The sequence below is a fragment of the Nuphar pumila genome, chromosome 6 (genome assembly GCF_984573655.1).
Source record: "Nuphar pumila chromosome 6, dmNupPumi1.hap1.1, whole genome shotgun sequence".
Lineage (NCBI taxonomy): Eukaryota > Viridiplantae > Streptophyta > Magnoliopsida > Nymphaeales > Nymphaeaceae > Nuphar > Nuphar pumila.
The window spans coordinates 124966573-124986274 of record NC_143254.1 but is presented as its reverse complement, the minus strand read 5'-3'; the positions used below and the strand labels follow the sequence as shown (position 1 = coordinate 124986274).

At 35.1% G+C, this 19702-nt stretch overlaps 1 protein-coding gene across 2 annotated transcripts in view; it reads right to left on the bottom strand.

Annotated features, from left to right (window-relative positions):
• Positions 1 to 17177: 17177 nt before the first annotated feature.
• Positions 17178 to 19702, bottom strand: part of LOC149836060 (Transcription initiation factor IIF, beta subunit) — a 62617-nt gene continuing 60092 nt past the window's right edge. For both annotated transcript variants that reach the window (XM_090008956.1, XM_090008957.1), the window contains exon 6: positions 17178 to 17622. In XM_090008956.1, the coding sequence (XP_089865082.1) occupies positions 17503 to 17622 (120 nt within the window). In that variant the 3' untranslated portion in view covers positions 17178 to 17502. The remainder of the gene's footprint in view (positions 17623 to 19702) is intronic.

The window sequence follows — 19702 nt, the reverse complement described above, 5'->3', positions numbered from 1 at the left end:
AATATAAAATAAAATGCATAGATATTTCAAGGTATTATAATTTGTAATGGTTTTTATATATTATAGAAATTGGATTAGGGTTTTTAGGTTTTATGGATCCAAACCTGATCCAAATAGGACCTAGTTTGGAATGGTATTTCTCTTTTCCTCTTCTTTCCTTCTTCTATCACCCTCCTCCATTCTCCTTGGAAAGTGCACCATAGGAATTCATGCCTCTAGATTTTGGGATTTATGCTAGCCATATCTACTCCAACGTGAAGGTGAGTACCCTTTTCCTCTTCTCCTTCTTCCTATATTTCTCAGTTGTTTTCGGGTTTTTAAACTAATCGATTTCCCTAAACTAGGGTTTTCCTTGATTTTCGTACCTAATCTAGTATTGGGAATCATGTCTCGAGCTAGTGTGCCCTCTCACATCCCTATTGATGCGTGAGGTATGCATTCTTCTCTGTTTTCATTTTTTTTTCATCATTTTTTTTCGATTTTGAGTGTTTTACCCTAGCTGATCCATCTAAAGTGGGATTTCTTGATTTTTGTGCTTGATTCTCAGACTTGGAAATTGTGCCCTCAGTGACACCTCCTCCGTCAGCAATTGCATAGTGAATTTCATTCACTTTGCCATCCTCTTTTTTGATTTATCAACTTTGGATTGATTTCCCCAAGGAAATAAGTTTTCTATTGATATTTAGGTGCCTCGGGTTTTATGCCAGCATTGGAGATGATGGGACTGCATGCAGACAGAGGAGAATGCACTTTTGTGCCAGCATTGGAGACAATGGGAATGCATGAAGACAGAGGAGAATGCTCTACTACAGTAGATCAGTCCAACCTTGGTTCATTTGGTGTTGTTCGGGGCCGATATTGGGGAAATTGCCCAACCCAATTGGAGTACGGGGTTTTTTTTTTTTTTGAGGATTTGCTTCCTAATGTTCCACCAATTTTTATGTTGTGTTGTTGTGCTCTCCATCAATGAGAAAATGCCTAGCTGAATCTGTTGTGTTTTTTTGGTGTTGCACACGCACACCTAGTGTTCGGTGAATTGTCAAAGTTGTAATTCATTGCGGTCTTCACAAAACCCCTTAAATTTTTTTAGTTTTCCCATATCTATATTTCCTAAAAACGGACATGATGATTTGATAAATGTAAGAATGCATATCATAGTCATGAAATGCACATGAGTATGCTCTTTTTTAGAAAAAAATGTGAATGCATATATTTTTCATAAATCGGTATATCTTATTTACTTGAAAAGCATGCGTGTATCAAGTACGCTAGAATGGGACTTCGACATATTTGTCATATACAACGTTATAGATTCATATGTTATGTTTGAGAGGAACTCTGATATCCTGACTTATTTGAAAAGCATGTGTGTATATTTCACGCTGGACATGGTCAAATAGGATTTGACCTATTTATATTATGCAATGATACGTGGATTGCTTAATTATTATTCATTTTTGTGAATAAATGTCATTGTTGTGAATGAATGAATGAATGTCATGAATATGAATGAATGCATGAATACGATGTTAATGATTATTCTGGTGGATTTTCTTGAACCTCATTTTATAAATGGTGTGAATTGCACTTTGATTGTACCATTACAAACTTGATTTGTATTCTTCGAGTTTGGTTTTGGGTTTTCTGTGGGCATATAGTTAATGCCCTACAATATTATAGATATCATCCTAAAGAATTAGGTAAAGGTCGAGTTGTTGCATACTCGATGTGACTCTCTTACTCAATATGATCCCTAGAAGATCCAAACTTTGTTTACATTTTTAAGGGTTATAAAACTTTAAATGAGACTTGTAAATATTTTGGAATGTGATTTTCTTATAAATATTGTTTTTTCTTTTATGCAATAATTGTGTATATGATTTCAAATCTCAAACTTTTACGTAACCCCTCAATTATCTCAACCCTTAAATAAATTTTATCTTTTGCATTTTTATATGTGATGGTCCCTAGAGTAATAACCTCAATCGAGTTGTGTCTAAGGTTGATTTAGTATTGTATATGATACTAGGAGGCTAATATATACTCGTGCTTGCGCTTAGGAGGACCGTCAAGTATTTAGAATGGTTGAAATATGGTCATAGGTGAACTTGTTGACACATTACTCTCGGAAGTCATGTAAAACTTTGTTATAATTGAAAAAAATTTAAATTTTCTTAAAATTTTAAGTTTTGAAAAAAGTTTTAAAAATATTAGATTTTTTAGGAATGTTACAATTGGTATCAGAGCAAGCGTAAGAGTGACCTCGGGTTGCAAGCAAGACAGTCTTCCCAAGTAAGATATCTTTTTGTTAATGTTATTGAGATGCACATATGAGATGTGGTGTTATTAAATGTGAAAAAATATTTTGTGATGTATGATGTTTGCATCTAACCTAGAAATATGCTAGGATTCACAAATTGTTGTTATGTTGTCATTTTTTCTGTCCAGATAACATGCGCAGAAAGGGTGAATGGTCTTATGAATACCCTAACCAATGTGGTTGGGGTAGTACAACGGTAGTCAACAACAATAGAGGTTATGGGGGCTAATATGAAAAACTTGGCAGATCATAGTCAAAATGCGGAGGGGGGACTTTGGATATAAGAAGTTCATGAATATTGACCCTCTCATGTTTAAGGGTAAGGTTGATCTTATTGTGGTCGAGGATTGGGTCAAGAAAATGGAACTTATATTATAAGTGCTTTGTGTTTTTGAGGATTGACAGGTGGACTTTGCCACCTATCGATTGAAGGAGCATGCTCTGCATTGGTGGGAGACAATTCACCAAGTTAGATTTGAGAGTTAGGCAGTCACTTGGGCATAGTTAAGTGATGTGTTCTTCAAGGTTTAATTCTTGAAGCATGAGAAGGCCAAGAAAATATGGGAATTCCTAGAGTTCTAGCAGGGAGCCATGTCTCTGCCAGATTATATCACCAAGTTCAGAGGACATGAGTGTTTATGCTTGCATGTTTATGTTACAGAGGATGAGAAAGCTATGAAGTTTACTCGTGGTTTGAAACCTGCACTTTTGTACCAAAGTGGTAATTTAAGGACCTAAGACACTCGCAAGGCCATTGTGCTTGAGGAGGATTAGGCTTTGTATGCAAAGGCTCAAGGAAGATCATATGGGGGCATCAATCTGATGGAGGTCAGCAGCAAAAGAGAAAGTTTTACAAGAAGCAAAGGTTCACACCACCTACCAAGAAGCCATTTGTGAGGGCTGAGGGCAAGCAGCAGCAACATCAGAGGCAGCCTGCCAATGAGGAGTGATGCAAGAAGTGTATGTATCCATGGTGGCACACCTTATCCCGTTGTATCTGTCACTTGATATTAGTCATTTTATTCAGGCTTGCTTTGAGAAGCAAAAGAGTGAGAGGAGAGCAGTCAATCAAATAGAGAAGGGCAAGCAGCCTCAGCAGCATGGAGAGCAGAAGAAGGCAGTGGGTCGAGTTTACACAAATTTTGGATGTGCCCAACAGGATAGTGACTTGATCCAAGGTAGTATTTTGGTTGTGGGCCGAGCTACCTTGGTGTTGTTTGACAGTAGTGCTACTTATCCTTTTATTTATGCTCGATTTGCTTGTTAGTTACACTTGCATATACAACTTTTAAAACATATGCTTGATGTTAGCAATCATGTAGGTGGTAACTATATTTGTGTGTATTATTTGGCTGATTTATTTGTTGATTTGGGTGGGCAAAATTTGCCGGCTTATCTTGTGTTGCTCGAGATGACCGAGTTTGATGTCATCCTTGGCAAGGATTGGCTCTACGATCACTATGCCATTATTCATTGTCGTGAGGGCATGGTGGTTCTATCATGATTTGAGTGTCCCAAGATTGCTTATCGTGTATTTAGACCTTCCATTAGACATTGCATTGTTTCATCTCTGAAGGCTCAAAAATATATAAGCAAAAAAGATATTGTATTTCTGTTGAGTTTGCCTTCTATAGAGCCTAAGATTTCATCTTTGGAGGAGCTAGTGGTAGTGCAAGACTACTCAAATGTTTTTTCGAACAAATTGTCAAGACTTTCTCTATTTTATGTTGTTGTTGAGTTCGACATTGAGCTTTTGTCGGAGACTGCTCCAGCTTTTTAAGCTTTATATCATATGGCACCAACTGAGTTGGAGGAGCTTAAGTTGCAACTCCAAGAGCTTATGGAACATGGATTTATTTGACTGAGCGTATTTATGTGGGAAGCGCTCATTCTCTTCATAAAGAAGAAAGACAGATTGATGAGGTTATACATCGATTATCGAATGTTTAACCAGGTCACCATTAAGAATAAGTATCCATTATCTCGTATTAAAGACCTATTTGATTAGTTACAAAGGGCTAAGGTAAAGTTTCACTTTAGACTTTCGTACTTGTATCTTTTATGAGTTATGCTTGCTTGTGTGACTTTTGTTATAATATATGCATTGTTTGTGATCTTCTAAGGTCTTTTCGAATATTGATTTGAGATCTAGGTATCATCAACTGTGAATTAAAGTAGAAGATATATCCAAGATTGTGTTTCTCACTCATTATAGCACTATGAATTCGTAGTGATGCCATTTGGACTCATGAATTCCCCAGCTGCATTCATGGATATGATGAATCATATTTTTTGACTATTCTTGGAATCTTTCATGATTATTTTTATCGATGATATCTTGATCTATTGAGATAATGAGAGTCAGCGCCAAGAGCATTTGCATATCGTATTGGAGATTCTTAGGGATCACCAACTCTCTGCCAAGTTTTTCAAGTGCGAGTTTTGGCCCAAGGAGGTTTATTTTCTTTATCATGTGATTTCAGCCGATGGTGTAGCTATGAATTTTGCAAAAGTCAATGCAGTGTTAGATTGACAACAACCTTAGATCATCCATGATATTAGGAGTTTTCTCAATCTGACCAGTTATTATCGTCAATTTATTTAGGACTTTTCTCGTACTGTTTTGCCTATGATAAAGCTTCTGACTACGTGAGTCAAGTTTGAGTGGTCAGTAGGTGCGAGAAGAGCTTCCAGATGCTTAAGTAGAGGCTCACATAAGCTCCAGTTTTGTCTTTACCACCAGGCAGTGGTGGTTTTGTGGTCTATTCATATGCTTCAGGCACAGGTTTAAGGTGCATTTTGATGCAGCATGGTAAAGTTATAGCTTACACATCACATTAGTTAAATGTTCACGAGCGTAACTATCTGATGCATAATCTCATGTTGATCGTTGTAGTCTTTGCATTGAAGATATGATGACATTATTTGTATTGTGAGCAATTCAAAGTGTTCACTAATCACAATAGATTAAAGTATTTTTTTTTCAGAAATAGTTGAATATGCAACAACGAGATGGTTGGAGTTTTCATACAAGATTGTGATTTCTCATTATCCTACCATCATGGCAAAGCTAATGTTGTAGCCGATGCACTTAGTCAGAAGCCTAGTGGTGTTTTATCTTGTTGCCTAAGTGGAGGATGGAAACTACTAGAAGATTTGATTGTGTGGAGGATATTTGCAGTGGGTCAAGGCACAATCAAGCTGACTAGTCTAGTTGTGCAACTCGATATTTTTGACAAGATTGTCTCAACGCAACAGAAGGACCCTTAGTTTAAGAAACTTAAGACCCTTACGCAAGTGAGCAACACTTCTTTTCACCTTAGAGAGGATGAGGGTATTCATTTAAAGAATCATATTTAGGTACCTAATGATCCCGACTTAAGGTGTGACCTTGACAAGGCTCACAAATCTTGATATACTATTCATCCTAGCAATACCAAGATGTTCAAAGACCTTCAACAATGGTATTGGTAAAATGGCATGAAGAAAGACATTGTAGTTTATAATTCAAAGTGTTTGACTTGCAAACAAATAAAGATTGAGTATTAAAGACCTGGTAGTCTATTACAGCCTATTGAGATTCTGCAGTAGAAATAAGAGGAGATCATTATGGATTTTATTGTGGGGCTACCCAAGACTCATCGTCAGCACGATGCCATCTCGGTATCGTAGATAAATTGACCAAGTCAGTGCACTTCTTGCCTCTTCATGTTACTCAGTCCTCTAAGAGTCTTGTAGATCTTTATATTAAGGAAGTACTTCGACTACACGGCATACCGATCTTGATTATATTTGATCATGACACTCATTTTACTTTGCATTTTTTTGGCCAATTTTAACATGCCTTGGGTACGAAGTTGAAATTCAACGTAACTTTTCACCCTCGAACGGATGGTCAGTCTGAGAGGACCATTCAAACCCTCAAGGATATGCTTCAAGCTTGCACCTTAAATTAGAGAGGCGATTGAGATAGTCATGTGACTCTCGTAAAGTTTGCATATAACAATAGTTATCATACAAGCATTGGTATGGCATCATATGAGGCACACTATGGGTGGCTATGTAGATCGCATGTTTACTGAGATGATGTTGGCAGTTGCAGTGTTAGTCACCTATGGTAGTTCATCACTATACTGATTAGGTTTGAGTTATTCATGATAGATTGTGCATAGACCAGAGTCATCAGAAGAGCTATGTTGATCATCATCGTAGAGAGTTTACCTTTGAGGCAGAAGACTTTGTGTTCGTCAAAATCTCTTCTACCAAGAGCATGTTTCATTTTGGCAAGAAGGGTAAACTCAATCTGAGGTATGTTGGTCCTTTCAAGATCTTGGAAAGTATTGGCAAGGCAACTTATCATGTGGAGTTACCACCTCAGTACTCATAGTTCATGATGTATTTCACGTATCAATGCTGGAAAAGTATGTTCACAACCCTTCTCACATCATTTAGTATGAAGATGTAGATATTCATGAAGATCTATCAGTTATCGAGAGGTCAATTCGAATTGCTGACTGAAAAGAGCGAGTTATGCGAACCAAAACCATTCCCTTTGTCAAAGTGCTATGGCAACATCACGGTATCGATGAGTGCATATGCAAACCCAATGTGGGTATGCAAGAAAATTAACCTTAGTTATTTGTATCCAAGTGAAATTTTTTAGTACAAAATTTTCTTTTTAAGGGGGTAGGATGTAAAAACCTATAAAGTTTGAATATTATAAATAAATAAAAAAATCAACTTTATTCACAAGTTAAAAATATGTTTTTAGTTTTTTAATTTCATTTATGTGTATTTTACATGTTCAATTACTCTTTACTAACCAATAAGAGCATGATTGGCATTTTTAGAATTATTTCAAATAAATTACTATTAATTTATCATTGAAACTATTTATTTTAGTGATTTACGACTCATTAATGTATTTTCTAAGTGTTTTGAACCTAATTAGATGCATTTTGGTGGTGTTCAAAAGAAATTCTATCAAAGGGCATTTTGGTCATAAATAATTTTTGGAGAATATATTAATCAAATAAACAGTTATTTTTTAAAGTGCCAAAATGATAGTTTAGAATTTATATAGCTATTTCGAGTTAGTATGATGAAAGAATTTATTTTGAAAAAAAAATTAGGGATTTTAGTATGGACCTGAATCCCATATGGGTTTGGACCCAAATTAGGGTTTTATGGATTTTAGAACAACTTAAAAGGGTTTCTAATTAAATATTCTACTCTAAAAAATAAAATAAAACACATATATACAACATTGTATTATAACTTGTAAAGGTTTTTATATATTGTAGAAACCAGATTAAGGCTTCTAGGTTATATGGATCCAAACCAGATCCAAATAGCACCCAGTTTGGAATGGCACCTAATGGGGGGTCACGTGGGGCCCACTAGGGCACTGACCCATCCCCTTTTACTTCTCTCTTTCTCTTCCTTAGAGGGTTTACACCCTCATTCTCTCTTTTCCTCTTCTTCCCTTATTCAATCTCCCTATTCCATTCTCCTTAAAAAGTGCACCACCTAGGGATTCATGCCTCTAGATTTTAGGTATTACACAAGCCACACCAGCTCCAGCATGAAGGTGAGTACCCTTTCCCTCATCTCCTTTTTCATCCTCTTTTTCTTCATCATTTTTGGGTTTTTACCCTAACTGATTTCACCTAAACTAGGATTTTCCTTTATTTTCATACCTAATTGAGCGTTGGGAATCATGTCCCCACTATAGTGTGCCTTTTCACATCCCTATTGACGCGTGAGGTATGCAATCTTCTTTGTTTTCATTTTTTCTTTATCGATTCTTTTTTATTTTGAGTGTTTTACCCTAGTTGATCCCTCTAAAGTGGGATTTTTTGATTTGTGTGTTTTATTCCTAGACTTGGGAACCATGCCCTGTAGTGATGTCACCTCCGTTAGCAGTTGCAGGGTGGATTTCATTCAATTTTCCATGCTCTTCTTTGATTTACATAAACTTCAAACCCATTTTCCCAAGGAAATCAATTTTCTATTGATATTTGGGTGCATTGGGTTTTGTGCCAGCATTGGAGATGCCTGGGACTGCATGCAGATAGAGGAGAAGGCTCTGCTATAGTAGATCAGTCCCGCCTTGGTTGATTTGGTGTTGTTTGAGGCCGATTTTGGGGAAATCGCCAAACCCTATTGGAGTATGGGGTTATTTTTGTAGAGGATTTGCTTCCTAACATTTCACTGATTTTCATGTTGTGTTGTAGCGCTCTCCGTCAGTGAGAGAACGCCCAGCTGAATCCATTGTTGTGTTTTTTCTTGGTGTTGCACACACACCAAGTGTTCAGTGAATTGCCAAACACTTGGCAATTCGTTACGGTCTTCGTGAAACCCTTCAGATTTTCAGGTTTTGCCATATCTATATTTTTAATCTTCAAATGTAATGTCCCTAAATTGAATTTGATGAATGTGTAATTAAATTGTTTGGTAGTAATCTAGTGGGTTTTAGTGTTATATAGAATGATATGCATAGTGTAGTATCATGCTTAGCGAATTAGGTTTTGAGATGCCTAATTACTTAATTATACTATGATTTAATTATTTAATATAATAAGTATATAATTAGCATGATTAAATTAGGTTATTTAATTCTATATTACGTGTTTATAATTCTGAAAATATAGCTTATGCATTGAAAATTATGTCGCACGCTAAGTGTTAGGTAAAATGCCCAAGTGAGTGAATTTTTAAATTTAGAAACAGTTTTGAATGGAATTTCTAATCAGTTTTTAAATATGAATCATGTGTATTTAAGACTCAGTTTTGAAAGGGTTTTATGCATGATTAGATCATGGTTATGATTATGTATGATATATGTCATAAAAATGCATGTGAGTGAGCTCGAATGTGCGTAATTAACCATGTTAACACGTGCATCATAGGTGTGGTTTTGCATATGCTCATGCATTTTTTATGTTTGTATTTGAAAGTACTTAGAAGCACGTGTAAATTTAGATTATGATTTCCAAATACCTATATGTATGTACCATGCAAATATATAAATTGTCATGCAGGTACCACAAATAAATGATACTTAATGCTAAGTATCGCACTGAGTTAAAAAGCTAAAATTCATAAAAATGCAATGCGATATGCAAATCAGGTAAATACTTGTGGTAAGTGAAATGGATGTTAAAGCATCACACAAATGAAATTTGTAGTTTAGAGATCATGTTGAGCATGATTTGAATATATGACAATAAAAGTATTTTTGTGTTATGGATCAAGAAATCATGCTTGACATGATTTTAAATAATGGAATATGAAGTATTTTTGTTGATACATGTGTGCATATACGTAATTGAATTAAAGATTGTGTGATTGATATGAATTCATGGCTAAAATTGAATATTTGTGCAAATATTGCATGTGAAGTATGTCATATATGTAATGAATGTATCATGCATATGAATTTGAATTGAATGAGGTTAAGGGAACATACCTACCCAAGGGATCCACAGGGTAGGGGAAAAAACTCTGCAGAGTAGAAAAATATGTTTTCTTTTATTTTTAGCTCTGGCGGTGTACGCGAGCATACACCGTTACGAGAACTCTATGTCCATCTCTCAATTATTGCATTGCAGGATAGACCTAGTTAAGCCATATGAGAAAAAATAAAATATATAGAATAATAAATACTTCTATGATTGTTTCTGGGTGACTATACCTTCTTTTGTACCAAATGAGTCTGAATAATCAAGATAAACAATATATTAGATCTATAGAATCACTGATATCATGTGCATAAACATATAGATATAGACATGCAGAGTTGCTAATGTTTACATATGTCATTGCATATTAATTTACATGTGAAAGGTCACGTGATTGACCCATTGTTTCCAAGTCAATAACTTGATTATTGCACATGAGGTGCATGTGTATGAGACACACCGGAAAAGGTCGAAAGTAAGGGCATATTCTTCATTTGATTTAAATGCAAAAGTGCATTAAATGTCCTAAGAAAGGACCTAGTGATTTGATAAATGTAAAAATGCATATCATAGTCATGAGATGCATATGAGTATGTGTTTTTTTAGAAAAGAATGTGAATGCTTACATTTTTCATAGATTGGTATGTCGTATTTACTTGAAAAGCATGTGCGTATCAAGTTTGTTGGAATGGTCAAATAGGACTTTGGCCTATTTGTCATATGCAATGTTATAGATGCATATGATATGTTTGAGAGGGACACTGTTGACTTGTTTGAAAATCATGTGCATGTGTTTCATGCTAGACGTAGTCAAATACGATTTGACCTATTTATATTATGCAATAATATGTGGATTGCTTAATTATAATTTATTTTTATAAATGAATGTCATGGATGTGAATGAATAAATGTCATTGATGTGAATGAATGAATGCATGAATGCTATGTGAATTATTATTGGGGTGGATTCCTTTGAACCTCATTTTATAAATGATAGGAATCACACTTTGGTTGTTTCATTGCAAACTTGATTTATATTATTCAAATTTGGTTTTGGGTTTTCTACGGGCATTTGGTTAATGTCCTAAAATATTACAGATATCATCTTAGAGGATTAGGCGAAGGTCAAGCTATTGCATACTCGATTGGACTCTCTTGCTCAGTACGATCCCTTGGGGATCCAGACTTTGTTTACATTTTTAAAGGTTGTAAAACATTAAACCTTTCAGTTCTGGATCAGTACTCTTTTAAGACTTGTGAATATTTTAGAATGAGATTTTCTTATGAATGTTATCTTTTCTTTTATGCAATAATTACACATATGATTGAAAATCTTAAACTTTTACATAACTCCTCAATTGTCTTAACCATTAAATAAATTTTGCCTTTTGCATTTTTATATGTGATAGTTCCTAGAGTAATAACCTCAATCAGGTTGTGTCTAAGGTTGATTTTGTACTATATTTGATACTGAAAGACTAATATGCACTCATGCTTATGCTCAAGTGAGTCATCCAGTATTTAGATTGGTTGGAATATAAAAATAGATAAACTCATGAACACATTACTCTCGGAAGTCATGTAAAACTTTGTTATAATTAAAAAAATAATAAATTTTCTCAAAAATCTGGATTTTGGATAAAGCTTTAAAAAGGTTGGATTTTTTAATGATGTTACAATATGTTACCGAACTAAGCATTAGCCAAATTACATAAGGATCGATGAAAAATGAGTGTATGATATGATAAAAATAATGTGTTTTCTAAAAATCCCATAATTTGTGATATTCTCTCTATGTCCAAAATTGCAAATAGTCAATGTTGAAATCTCCCTTTTACCCTTCGCATGCGTGGAACTAATGAAGTTTGCGCGATATATTGCTCTGCTTAATTTTTTTGTAGATTTCATGAAGTTTGCATAAAACTATATGCAAACTTTCTGTTGAACTTAAACAAAATAAGAGAGTCTGCATATATTTTATGTGGACTTTTTCAAGTTTGCATATATTTTATGTGGACTTCTTCATCCTGACCTATGTTTGTTGTTTGTATGTTTAAGATGAACATTTTATGTTTTATATGACATTTCTTTTCAATCGTTCATTAGATCAAGGTGATCTTGGTGGCAGTGGAAAGCTAATGTCTCGATCTGTCTCTTTCTTTTTTTTTTGTTTTTTGTTTATTTTCAGTGCAAATGTTTGAAAAATAGCATAAAACAGATGAAAAATGTGCAACCATGGAGGGTGCAAAGCATGTTTCTATTCCGGTTTTGAAACTTAAAAATGAGAAGCCTAAAGAGGGTTTCGATTCTGACTCGAAACATGAAAGTTATAGGCCTTACGACTGAAAAAATACAAGTTTTTGACATATGATCAAAGAGATAGAGACACAGAAATAAAGATTGTTATGTAAAAAATAGTCATATATTTGAGAGAAAGTTTGCATATATAGAAGTTTGCATGTGTGAAGCTTAAAAAGGTCTTTTTAAATTCAGATATTTGTTGTTTTAAACATGAAAAAATTATTAAAATTTGTAGGGTTTTTAGAAAAATACATCAAATTACCTCTTCAGTGCGATCATTTTCCGAAGGATCAATGTGAGGACTCCAATTACAAAGCTTGTGCTTTCAATACAAAATATGTGTTGTGGTGACTGTATATAAACAGGATGTAAATGGGTCAGGCTCTATTTGGATCAATGTTATATCTATATCTAATTGTCTCAAACCCGGGACGCTTCCAACTGAACTCAGGATTTAAGTACCCATCTTTGTTGGATCTCAGTTTTTCCACTGAGTAGAGTCTATTTGGATTCGATCTTCATAGATTCATGAATCAAAAATCGCTTCTAGTTAACAGATTGACAAATGGTTTGGCCAGATTTGGTTTAGATGTGTAAACCCCCTTAGAGGATCTCAGGTCAACTGGATATTGGATTTGAACTATCCTCTTCACATTCAGTGATCTTCAACTTGCAATGGGTGCATTAGGCAACCTGTTCAGATCAAGGTCCATGATAATTGGTGAACTAGGCGGGTTTGAAGATGATTGTTGTTGTTTGAGGACTCTCAACTGACTTGATAGGAGTCTTTGGACCCAGCTTGACTTGATCAACTTGTTGATGCCTTAGTTGGGACTCAGCCTTGCTTTTTGCAGCAGTATATTTTCTGTTTTTAACTAGTTCAGATTCTTGGCCTAGCCATTAGCATCCTTTTAGTCAGCTGGGCTCAATTGGGTGAGGTTTTCTAACCAACTGAATCTAGTCTAGGAAAAGACCAACCTCATATTCCAAACAGGTATGCATTGTTCAGTGTGCTGCTGAATTGTGAGTGATCCAATCCAAGCAAGTTTGTTTAACAATACAAAGACTAGATACAAATCAACAGTATAAGCAATTGGACTTGGATAGCAGTAGTACTAGGTTTATCTTTTCCCCTTTCAGATTAAACAAATAAATAATAAACAAAAACAAAAAGTTTAAAACACAAGGAAAACCCCCCCAAAAAAAAAACAGTGAAAGGGTATATCCATTCATTTCTAGAAATGCAAAAGCAGTGCATGAGATTCTCACCCTCTTTGTTACTTGTGTGCCATGCCAGGGTAATGTTGTCTTGGGTGTCGGCCCTGAATAGTTTGGCCAACGATGGAACTGTATCGGCCTATACCGATACTCAAGTGAATCTTTTTGTATCGGCCAAAAAATAATAAAAAATATTATGTGTCGATCAAAATATGACACGTGTTAAAATTATTAATTTTTAATATTTTTTTGCATTTATTAAAAAATAACCAACATTGTGCCAGGATGGATGTCTTTTAACTTTAGTTGCCTTGTACTGCAGGAATGAAACTAAGGTTTGAAATCTAGGCAATTAGATTCAGGTGAATCCTGCAGATACTGATTCTCAAGTGAATCGTTCTGGCTAAAAAATAATTCAAACATATTTTGTGTCAATCAGAATGTGACATGTGTTAAAACCATTAAAATAATATTTAAAAATTAAATTCAAGTATTTTTTTTATATTTTTTAAAACATAGCCTATTCAGGTTAGTATCGTATCAATTTTCTGCCGATACTGACAACATTGCTTTTAACTACTATGTCTGCAGCTTTGTCCACTCCACGGGCACACAGTGCAGGGTTATGTTACGAACAGACAGGTAGGGCCCACACACGACATGAATTTGAGATAATAAACTTTTTGAAAAGTACATGGGGCAAGGATTTTTTAAACAATAAAAGCTGTTTTCTAAAATTTTAATATATGTAAAAAACATTTATACCCAAATACTTAAGAGTTTACATTGGCACCTCGATGTTGATTCTTCATGAGTGCTTTTTGTACTAGAGATTTTTTTCATCCATTAAAGCGGTGCATGAGCTAAGTTCATAATCAAGCTCTTGTTTTCTTCACTTGATAAGGCTTTTTCATTGAAATTAATAAAATTTTATTTATAGATATCAAATTTTTTTTCATATATAGCAAAATATGTAAACTAGTATGAATCGAGATTTTTATAGGAATTTTTATAAATCTAACCCTACCGATGCACTCTCATCTTAATCAAATAAAGAAATGTGATTTTGTATGCTTGAATATTTACAAAAATTTTAAGCCAGTTGCTTTTCAAGCCTTAAAAGATTCTTCTTATACATTTAATGGGATGATCTAAGAGTCTGTTTCTATAAAATCAAGCATCTAAATTGCATCCATACTATAAAATAAATAAAAAATAAAAAAACGAAAAATCTCCAACATATTTTTGCTGGTTTTACATATTTTGGTTATCCGTGTCGCCTATATGAAAAATGAATTAATGATTATGCCCACCGACATACCAGGAAAATCAAAGCAAGTTCACATTCATGGGGAGTGTTTGATTAGAACAGCTAACAAACTTGATTAACTATGCCAGGGTCATGGTATTTTTCATGTAAAACAAAGTGAGATCTTGGCTTTGTCCATTTACTTGAAAGCAACAGTTGTCTACTGCCATAAAAATCAGCTTTATAGGTGGTAGCAATCTAAACATGTTTTGTGGACTTCTCATACATCCCCTTGTTTTGTACAAAATGAGATTTAGTGGTGGTATGGACAATTGGACATCACTCTTCTTTTTTAATAAAGTTGAAGTTTGTGCTTGGTCTGTACTAAACCTGCCTTTTTGAACGGCCAATTTGTTGGAGGCAATGTTGCCAGAATTGTATCGGGTCTTGATTCGATTTTCAAAACGATTCAGCAAATCGGTTGATTCAGATTCCGAGCTGAATTGAGCTGAATCAACCAATTTTTAATCAGCAGATGACATGTAACAATAAAATAGTAAGATGTTATTAAAAATATTCTTAAGTTCTTTTTAAAAATATTAAAAAAAAAGTCCGGTACCTATTTATGAATCGATTTTTCACCGATACAATTGGTTGATTTGCAACGATTTTTGTAACAATGTTTGGAAGGACCAAATGTGGTGATCTGTTGATCGGAGAGATCTTGACCAAAGATTCTCAAATCCCTAATCTGACCTCGCTCTGCCAGACTTTAAATCCATGGATTTGAATGGGCTTTAATTTGCGGTGTGGATTAATCCAAATTCTTGTAGTAAAAGCCGGATTTCTTGTAGTGATTTCAGATCTGAGGATTTGAGATCCTCCGTTGGAGTGAGGATCTAATAAAATATATGAGACCCATGCTTTGATCCACATGTCCGTGGATCTCCTCAATGGGGCATTTGATCTGCGGACATCCCTGAACAAGGACACCATGTCCTGTCATATCCTATACCTCCTGTCCGCAGGTGTCCTTGTTCTCAAGGATGTCTGCAGACACTTTTTTTCTAAAGGGTACGCCAACCCATTTGACCCGTTTAATAAACAGGTTAGGCAGGCGGGTCAACCCGTTTACACGAACCCGTCAACCCGCAACCCATTTATATTTAAAATGGTTCTTTGGCATGATTAAATTCGCAACCCATTTGTAATCCAAACCGGTAATCATGTCGACCCATTTTAAATATACACAATACTTTTTCATATTTAAAACCCATCTTTCAGAGGTGACAAGACTTGAGAGCAATAACATTAAATGTTCTCATCTAAAAAAAACGCTAATTTTTTTTTAACATCAAATCAAGCTAAAAGTATAACTCTTTTTAATTTCTTCTTACTTAAAATAATCGTCCCTTCTTATTTCCTGCTTGCAATATCTTTTAACGAAGAGATATAATCGTGTCGGGTCGACCCGACCCATTTATTAAATGGGTTAACCGTGTCAGGTCGGGTTACCCGTTTAATAAATGGGTCGTGTTCGTGTTTGCTACATCCGACCCGTTTAATAAACGAGTCGAGGTGTTCTGACCCGCCAACCCGACACGATTGCCACCCCTAATCAGAGGCCACCAGCTTGGGTCTATTGATTTTCTTTTGTTAATGGAGGGGACCCTTGTTCCTCCAGCTCTGCTATAGAAAAAAAAAAGTTAAATAGGTCACTTTTGCAGTCAACGTTTCATTTCTTTCAAAATCCATTGGCTTGAAGATCTCAGGAACTTACCATGTTTGAAAATTGCCTTTTGAGAATAAAATGACTGAAAGACGAACACCAAAGGCTGCATAATATTGTTCTATATTCATATTTTGTTTTGGTTGCTTATTTTTCGGTAAACAGCAAGAAGCCTTCTAGTTAAAGGAAAAAAAAAAGGTTTGAAAGGTTTTAAGAAGCCATTTTCTACTTTGATTGTATGACAGAAATTTTCTTATGATTTTCACAGGATGACAAATGACTAATATCGGCCTTAATCACATCAGTACTTTCCAAGGTTCATTCACATTTACTGGCTTGACAAGGAAATTTTTGTTCAGTGTCAGCATGTGTATGTGCATGCACACACACGCACACACAGATGCACGATAGTTGAATCAGAAAAAGATGATCAAGAAAAGCAGGTAATACATTCAGAAACAGCACTACTTTTTATTTATGAAAGAGTATGACCATAGTTACCAAAGAAGAGAATGAAGCAAGAAGCGAGTGTAAGAAATGACTGGATGCATGCATGAAGCATTAAACATTTACGATGCATAGAGAAAAGCAAGAAACTATAAGAGACAAGAAAAATGATTTAAAAAGATAATCAAACAAGTGTTTTTAATTTAAAAAGAGCTTTCATTCTTTTATCACGATTTTTTTTAGTAATTAAAAAAAAAACACCTATAACAGCTATTTCTTTCAAATGGACATGTAACAGCTATTTGACACGAATACTTTTTTTTTAGATATCAACAAAGTTCAATTTGGTGTAAAGTAAGATTTTCATTTAGAAGCGAGTCTCACAAAAGTAGGGAGCATGAGAGAAGCATGAAGTTTCGCACTTCCAAAGCAAGCTTCAGATAGCTATGAGTATGACAATGTAGTTGAACCATAAACAAATATCCAACAGGCAATACATTCAGATGTTAAAGAAGCAGCACTAGTTAGTCTTGCAAAAAGAAAAAAAAGAAAAAGTTGAAATCTAGCAAGACCATGTCAAGATTGAATTTTCTTCACTTACACAGGCATGCAGCCAACTTCTTCATCCTTGCTGCATGGTCTGCATGGTTTACATTCTGCATTATCGACCACAGGTTATGCCAGAAGGCAAGACAACAAGTATCCATCATTCTCAGGAGCAAAGGATATCCACCAATCTTAAAATTCTCATTTTAAATGTCGGCAGCAAGTGAGTCTAATCAGCATCAACCTCATCAGCTGATTTTTTGTACTCTGGCTTAAGCTCATAGGTTCCCTGATTTGTTCCCCTCTTGTTGTAAACGCACAGCTCATTGAGAATTTCCTTCAAGAATTGCTGAAAGCAAAAACAAAAGCATTACAACAAACCATCATGCCACAATTAAAACAAAACAGTTACAGAAATTCTGATGAATCCACTTCCATTCCACATGACAATTTGATGTAAAAAAGATTATTTGAAGGCACAACAGTTCTTGCTCATATAACCTAGTGTCCAGGTAAGTAATCAACATGACTGTAAAATTGTCTACGAAGAGACAATACATAAACAAGCATAAAAACTTTATAAAAGAAGTGCACGAAAGCACTCTCACAACACTTGAACAAAATACGCAAAAAGCGTATAAATAATAAACATGCAATAATGCATGTATTTCAATATATAAAAGCAAATGCTTGAGTCTCTCAAGCTTAGGGAATTACAAGGGGGAACACCCCTATTTATACAAGAAATGAGAGGTGCAAGGGGGCTCCCCAAAGGAGTCGTTGGGGAGCTCCCAACGGTCACAATTGTGACCGTTGGGGGCTCCCCAACGACTCTATTGGGGAGACCCCCAAGGCACCTTTTTGTAATTACAAAAAGGAAAAATATAAAAAATAAAAGAAATTAAAAATAAAGAAAAAGGTACAACATATTCCAAATGGAATATGCGCAAAATGTAAAAGGACTAAAATACCCTTTGCGGGTAAAAAGGGAAAAATGTATAAATATATATACTTATATATAGAGAGATACGTATACGTATAACATATGTATACGTATCTCTATGTATATAAGTATATATATTTATACTTACAATAATGTTTTTGAGTATACATTTAAACACCCCCCCTCAAACTTACGGTGTGATAACCGCAAGTTTGTCAAGAAGGAAATGAAATCTAGGCGAACAAAGAGCTTTTGTGAAGAAGTCCGCAAGTTGATACTCAGACGTCACGTATGGTAGATCAATGATCTTCTTCAAGTATTCTTCCCTGACATAATGGCAGTCCATCTCTATATGCTTTGTTCGCTCGTGAAATGTGTGGTTCTTGGCAATGTAGATTGCACTTTTATTGTCACAGCAAAGCTTTGTTGGTTCTTTGACAACTACTCCCATATCTTCCAAAAGACGTCGAATCCATACTATTTCCATGGTGGCAGATGTCATGGCTCTGTATTCGGCTTCAGTGGATGATAAAGAGACCTTCTGTTGCTTTTTACATCGCCATGAGATCAAAGATTCTCCTAAGAAAATACAAAAACCAGTGGTGGAGTGACGGTTACTAGGGTCACCTCCCCAATCTGAGTCAGTATAAGCAAGCAATTTTAATTCAGAAGAAGAGGATATGAATACTCCCTTATTCACCGTTCCCTTCAAATATCTGATGATGCGAAGCACAACACTCATATGAACGGTTGTAGGAGCATGCTGAAACTGGCTGGCGATGTGTATAGCATGTGACAAATCGGGTCGAGTAATGCTGAGATACATTAAAGATCCTACCAACTGTCTGTAAGGAGTAGGGTCGATTAGAGGAACACCGTCGTCAATCTTCATTTTTGCTCCCACAACTTCAGGAGTTTCGCATACTTTGTCATCAGAAATTTCTGATCTGTCAATAATCTCACAAGCAAGTTTAGACTGAGATAAAAAATAACCACGTTGCGAATAAGCAACCTCAATTCCAAGAAAATATGTCAGAAAACCCAAGTCTGACATCTCAAATTTTGAAGTCAAGACGGACTTAATACCCTTGACTTCTTGAACATCATCACCTGTAATTAACATGTCATCAACATATAGTAATAATATTACAATCCCTGCCTTAGATTTTCTAGTAAATAAAGCAGTGTCAGTATAACATGAGGAGAAGCCATTTTCCAGCATTACACTGGTAAATCTGTCATACCAGGCTTTGGGAGCATGTTTCAAACCATAAAGGGCCTTTCGAAGACGAAGAACTTTATCTTTAGGGATCTCCATGCCAGGTGGAGCATCCATATACACTTCTTCATTAAGATCACCATTTAAAAAGGCATTTTTCACATCCATTTGAAAGATATTCCAACTTTTAATAGATGCAATAGTGATAAGACATCTAACTGTAACCATTCGGGCTACAGGAGCAAAAGTTTCTTCATAATCAATCTC